This window comes from Eptesicus fuscus, chromosome 4 (genome assembly GCF_027574615.1).
Source record: "Eptesicus fuscus isolate TK198812 chromosome 4, DD_ASM_mEF_20220401, whole genome shotgun sequence".
Lineage (NCBI taxonomy): Eukaryota > Metazoa > Chordata > Mammalia > Chiroptera > Vespertilionidae > Eptesicus > Eptesicus fuscus.
In genome coordinates, this window is record NC_072476.1 from 69,822,602 (window position 1) to 69,829,069 (window position 6,468).

A 6,468-nucleotide genomic window follows, 5' to 3' on the forward strand; every position below is an offset into this window, starting at 1 on the left:
GTGTCATAGGTTCGCCATCACTGGGTTAGAGTGTATATAGGAGGCAACTGATAGATGTTTCTCACATCAACATTTCTTTTTCTCTTTCTCTCTCCTCCTTGTTCCTCTCTCTCTAAAATCAATAACATATCCTTGGGTGAGGATTTTAAAAAACAAACTAACTTTCTCATTAAAAAAAAAAAAAGATTCTTCACAGCAAAGGAGATTTATCAACAAAATGAAACAGCAACTTATTAAATGTGAGAACATATTGCAGATCATATATCTGACAAGGAGTTAATATCTAAAATATATAAAGGACTCATGCAAAAAACAAAACAACTCAATCCGATTTTAAAATGGGCAGAAAATCGAAGAAGATATACAGATGGTCAATGGGTATATGTGAAGCTGCTCAACATTAGTAATGAAATGCAAATCAAAACCATAATGAGCTATCCCTTCACACCTGTTAGAAAGGCTAATTAAAAAAATAAGAAACAGTCGGTGAGGACATGGAGCAAAGGGAACCCTATGCACCATTGGTGGAAATGTAACTTGGTGCAGGTTGAAGGTTCCTCAAATTTAAAAATAGAACTACCATATGATTGAGCATCTCTACTTCTGGGTACTTATCTAAAAACAAACACAAAAACACTAACTTAAAAAGATATATGCACCCCCATGTTCATTGCAGCATTATTTACAACAGCTGAGATATAGAAACAACCTAAGTATCACAAATGGATGACTGGATACAGAAAATATGATATACATATACAATGGAATATTATTCAGTCATCAAAAGGATGAAATCTTCCATTTGTGACAACATAGGTGGGCCTAGAGGGTATTATGCTAAGTGAAATAAATCAGACAGAGAAAGACAAATACTGTATGATCTTACTTATATGTGGAACCAAAAAAATAAAAAACCAAGCTCATAGATACTGAGAACAGATTTGTGGTTGCCAGAGGTCTGGGTGGGGGAGGAGGTGAAATGGGTGAAGGGGACCAAAAGGTAAAAACTTCCAGTTATAAAACAAATAAGTCCTGGGATGTAATGTACAGCACGGTGACTACAGCTAATAATACTGTACCACATGTTTGAAAGTTACTAAGGGAGTAGATTTTAAAAGTTGTCATCACAAGAAAAAAAATTTGTAATTATGTATGGTGATGGGTATTAAATAGACTTATTGTGGTGATCATTTTTTAATATTACAATTTTTGAATATACACCTGAAATTAAAATATGTCAATTATACTTTAATTTTTTAAAAAAAAGCTTTTTCTTACCTTCTTAGAAGCAAGGTCACAACGAATAAATAGTATAGACTATAGCATTTCAAATATATCAATGCAAACCAAAAGCAGTACAGTATCCCCTAAAACCACAATCCTGGTTGCCTGATACGGAATCAAAATGAATTATCTGGTGAAATGCAAAGTTTAAGCGGGTGATTACTGCAATGGAGGGGAAGGGGTTTGAGAGTGCCCTCACAGGCCAGCTTCATTCTAGCTTAGTGAGGAGTAAGTTTTGAGTTGTGTCTCTTCCAGCTGTATTTCCTTAATCAGTAATAAATCACCCAGGGCACCAATTTCAAACAGATGAAGGCCATCACCTAAGATCTTTTCTTGCCAAAACAATTTCTTCCTTTCGGCCTTTACCAAACAACAACAAAAAAAATCTGTTAAAGCTTAAGTGCTTTTTGCCTAATGGTTATTTTCACCCCATCTCACAAAGAGGTTTGAGGTTTATCCAGATGTCTTTTCAATTATTGTATTTATCGAATGTTTACTTCTTCATAGAGAAAGATGGATTTCTCAGCCCTTCCTGTTCTGTTTATCTTAGGAATCAAGAGACGAAGCCAACCCCCTAAGGAGGTTTTGGGGTCCAAGCAAAGTTAGAGCAGAAAAAGGCGAGTGGCGGGGCAAATGGAATAATGCTGCGCCTTTCTCTGGGAGGTAGGTCTCAGACTATCTGGGTGAACACCGCTCTGGCCCCACGGAAGGATTTAGGGGGCAAGGGAGAGAGGGTGGGCCAGCTGGACTGAGACTCAGGGGACAGAACCCGGGTCTCACCCCACTCCAGGCGGGGTATGTTAGAGGTCTAGGGCCATGTGGTGGGTCAGCTTTGAAGAAAAGCCCACGTTTTTGCATAGACTGAAAATAAGTTTTGGAACTATAGTTTACGGAATTGATTTCATCGGTGGGTAACGGAGTCTCAGCAATACTATACCCAGAATGCTCTGACTTGGGCCCCAGAGGGACAGAGAGGTGCCCAGCGAGGCCCCGGGAGACACGCCGCCACGCTGGTCCCTCCACTCGCCCAAGCGGACGCGGGACGGCGCTGGGCTCCGCGAAAGGGGGTCTGGGCCGGCCGCCCCGCCTCGCCTCGCGCCCACTTACCCTGGGGCGCCTGGGCGCCGGCCCCCAGCCAGGGCTGCAGGGCCAGGTGCAGCAGCAGGAGGGCGGCTCCGCGCGGGGCCAGCATCTTGGCTCTCCCTGCTCCCCGCGGGCGACCGGGAGCGACGGCGGCGTCGGCCCTGCCTCGGTGTCCCCGGGCGGCGCGCGTGTCTGCGCGGGACCCTGGGCGGGCGGCGCCGGTGAAGGGTGCGCGGTGCGGGGCTGGTGCGGGGCCGGCGTCCACGGTGCCGTCGGGGGCGGCGCTGGCGTCCGGGCGCTGCGCGGAGCTGGTGCGCTGGCTGCTGGGCTGGGCGGCCCGGCCCGGTGCTTTATGGCCCGGCGGGTCCCCGGGAGGAGGGGGAGGGCCGAGGCTGGGGCGGCCCCCTTGGCTGGGATTCCCCTTTGCCGGGAAGAGGGGGCGGCCGGAGCGAGGAGCAGGGCAGCGGAGAGGGAGGCGTGAGTGTGCGGCCGCGCAGAAGCCCGGGACCTTCTGGGTCCGCTGCTGGGCGTGGAGGCCCCTGGCACCCCCAGGGGCTCAGGAGGGGGAGCCGAGGATGGGCCGCGGGGGACTGGGAGAGGCGCGCAGGACCGGGTGGAGATGAAGGAGGAGAAAGGGGGAAGAAAGGACACTGACGCCTAGCTTTGGGCACCGTCAGGCCCCCGTCTCCGGTACTCCTTTTGTTTGAGAACATCGTTTGGACAGACTTTTAAGGCTCATCTTGGTTCCCCTTCGGAACGAACCCTGAAGGCTCTCCAGGAACTCTCTCCTGAAGTGGTCCAGAGAGCCATCGGTTTCTTTCGTTTCTTCAAGCTTTCTTTTGAAGACCTCAAATGTTGAACATTTTCCCCCGCTGGTTCTGAGACCTGAACAGTGAACGTTTGAAAGTTTTTGCGTTTTTGATGGAAACGGAACACCTCTCAACCCATTCGGACAGAGCCGTTTCCAGGATGGTGGTGCTTTCTGGAGAGTTTATTTTCCATTCCATTCCTGTCTGCCCACTTGGGTTCCAGCCTCCCCAAAGATCCGTATGGGAGTAGGACCTGAAAAAGAGGGAAGGAACATAAGAAATTAGTTTTCCTCCTAGGCAAAGCTCCCCAAAATAATGTGGATTAACTAGAATTAAATAAAAATTTTTTTTCAGAACAATGGCAAACTTTTCCCTCTGAAACAATCTTGACGAAAGAGAAGATCCAGCAAAGTATTTCTATCCCTGCCTTTATGTCTCAAGTAATTTCTTTCAAAGTTTAAGAAGCTATCTGCCACAAACAGGAAGATTAACTCATCAGCTTATTTCCAAACTGTGCTAGAGTAAACCCCTCACCAATTATGATTCTACTTACAGCTAATGACCTGGAGATTTCCCAGCTATTTTCAGAGCTCTTTTCCATTTGAGGTCTAACATAATTCGAATCCAGGTTTCATTTGATGCCACATTACACTGAAGTCACTGTATGAAATGAGCCACGGCATGTCTACATAGGAGAGCACGGGGGAGATAGAGGGTGTGCATGTTTCTAACCAAAACCTCTCGTGAAACTTCTTTAATATACTTTATTAAAAAACTGCAAATATTCCTTAGAAAAATAACCAGAAATGCAATTGTGAGGACATTTGTTACAAATAGTAACTATGCCTACCGAACTAGAAGTCCAGAGAGCATTTTGACAATTAGCATTTCTTAAAGTGACTACTCTCCTTCATTAAAGGATACATTAATCCATCCACATGGCAGTTCCTGCAATGTCCAGTGATAATAATGATTACTGAGCCAGGAAAACCCCCAATTTAGTGCCAGATGAGTGAATGTATCTGCTACGAAAGCATGATGCAGAGTGCAATGAAATAATGAGATAGAAAGCAAACTTGCAGAATGTGCTAAAATTCTATTCATTCGGAGTTTTGAATTTGGGCTAACTTGATTTGAATTGGATTGAAGTTAATCTAAGGGGGAAAAGGTTTGTAAGCAAATGAATAATATTACTTGAATTCCTCGGGGCAATGTTTAACCTAACTGAAAGAACTAACACATGAAAGGTTTTAGTAGTTAACTGTCATCAGGAAAATCAGTACTGCTAATTACAAATGAGCCCTAAAGCAGCTGATCTGGATATCTGCAGTTTTTTTCAATCTTAAATGTAAAAATTATGTGGGTTTGCTATCCAATCATTGACAAAGGTGTTGTGTTAGAATATTTTCCTATCAGGCATAAAAGCTTAATTATAATGTTTTTCTCATTAAAGTAATCAATTATCCAACAAATAATTACTATGTGTCCATTCATTAATTAATTCAACAAATATTTATTGACAACCTTCTAGACTGTGCCCTGCATAGAAAGATAAGTGAGACAGTTCTTGTTCTCCAGCTCATAGTCTACTCAGACAAGCAGGTGATATAAACAATATGATAAAAGCTGTCATAGACATATGTCCTAAGAAAGGAGGAAATGCTGAGAAGAAAGCAACTTATAGGCAGAGAGAGTTAGAAGAGGCTTCCTAGAAGAGCTGCCTCTTCATTTGGGTCGTGAAGGACGAGGAGGCATTCTCCATGTGACAAAGTAAGGGGAGAACATTGCAAGCCGAGGGAATGCATGTTATGTGCAAGACCAAGGAGGGAGACGTCAAGATACCCATCCTGATGTCTGGGGTTCTGACCTGGGCAGCGTGGCATGTTGTAGTGCCATTCCCTGAGATATGAGGGGGAGGTGATGATTTGGCTTGGCCATGTTGAGTTTAAGGCATCATCAACACATTCAAATGGAGCTGTCCATTAGGCATTTAGTTACATGGGAGAGAGGTGTACAGGTGTGGGCATCATTAATTTATAGGTAGCAACTAAAGCCATAGGGATAGATGAGACTAATTGAGAAGAGTGTGTAAGATGAGGAAAGAACACCGAGGAACACTAACATTCAGAGACTAGTTGATAAGGAGAAGCCAGCAATAAAGATGAAAAGATGGAAAAGAAAATCAACCAAGTACGGTGTCAGGGAGGCCTGGTGAATAGTATCAACACTGTGGAGAGGTCAAACAAGATAAGAGGTAAAAACCGCGCTTGGGTAGGCAGCACAGAAGTCATTGGTGACTCTGTTGAAAGCAGGTTGATGGAGCAGTGTGGATGAAAGAAAAGCAGAGTACTGCCATTTGAGGAATGAGGACGATAGGATAGGAAGTGGAGATAGTAAGAGTAATAATGAAGTAAAATAACTTTCAAGAAGCTTGCCTGTGAAGTGGAAGGTGGAGATAGGCCAGGAACTACTAGGAGAGATATGAACATATTTTGATGTAGATAGGTTAGGGCTGCCGAGGAGGGAATAGTTGATATGTGCTTTCTCTTAATCAAGGGGCACTTAAACTATTTTGTGTTTTCCTCTAATAGTTTTGCATTTTATGTATCACATCAACCCTCTAACAATATAAGCTTTACAAAAATGAAGGCTGTCTGTGTAAGACAGTAACAGAATTCCCACCCCAGGGGTTTATTATCTCCTATAACATGCAGTCCAGAGAGTTGTAGTAGTAGCTCAGTGAATTAACAATATCATGCCTCTGGGTCAGCTTTTGGACTCCCCTCGGGATGCAAGGTGGCTGCTGCAGCTCCAAACATCATCTCTTTACATGACAGCATCCAAGAGTAGAAAACAAGGAAAGGGTCAGGCTTGTTCTCTGTCTGTCTCTCTTTCTCTCTCTCTCACACCCCCCCCCCCCCCCCGCCACACCCTTCACAGAGGAAACCCATTCCGAGAAACACCCAAACAGACTTCTCCTCAGGTCACAGACATACCCACATCTTGTCTGCCAGGAAGGATTGGGAAAGTGAGGACTGATGCTTTCAGCTTCTGTTGTGGGACTGGACTGGACTAGGAAGGAAGGGGGAGAAGAGAATGGAGAACTGACTGTGCCAACATGGTCAGCCACAGGCTGTGTCTTGCACTTTGTTATGCCCACCACAGTGCTGGGTGCTTATAGGTGGGTCTTTGTCATTCTCTTGTGAGGTTTATAGGGAGAAAAAACAAATAAGTGAAGGTAGATGAGAGTGATGTACTGCTAAGTCAGAATAGGAGGGAAGTGTGGGGAAAA

The 6,468-nt window shown here is 44.7% G+C and overlaps 1 protein-coding gene across 1 annotated transcript in view; it reads right to left on the reverse strand.

Annotated features, from left to right (window-relative positions):
- The window catches only part of THBS4 (thrombospondin 4), a 51,054-nt gene extending 48,578 nt beyond the window's left edge, over positions 1-2,476 (reverse strand). Inside the window, exon 1 of the mRNA XM_054714296.1 lies at positions 2,392-2,476. Coding sequence (XP_054570271.1) covers positions 2,392-2,476 — 85 coding nt within the window. The remainder of the gene's footprint in view (positions 1-2,391) is intronic.
- Between the last annotated feature and the right edge of the window lie 3,992 nt (positions 2,477-6,468).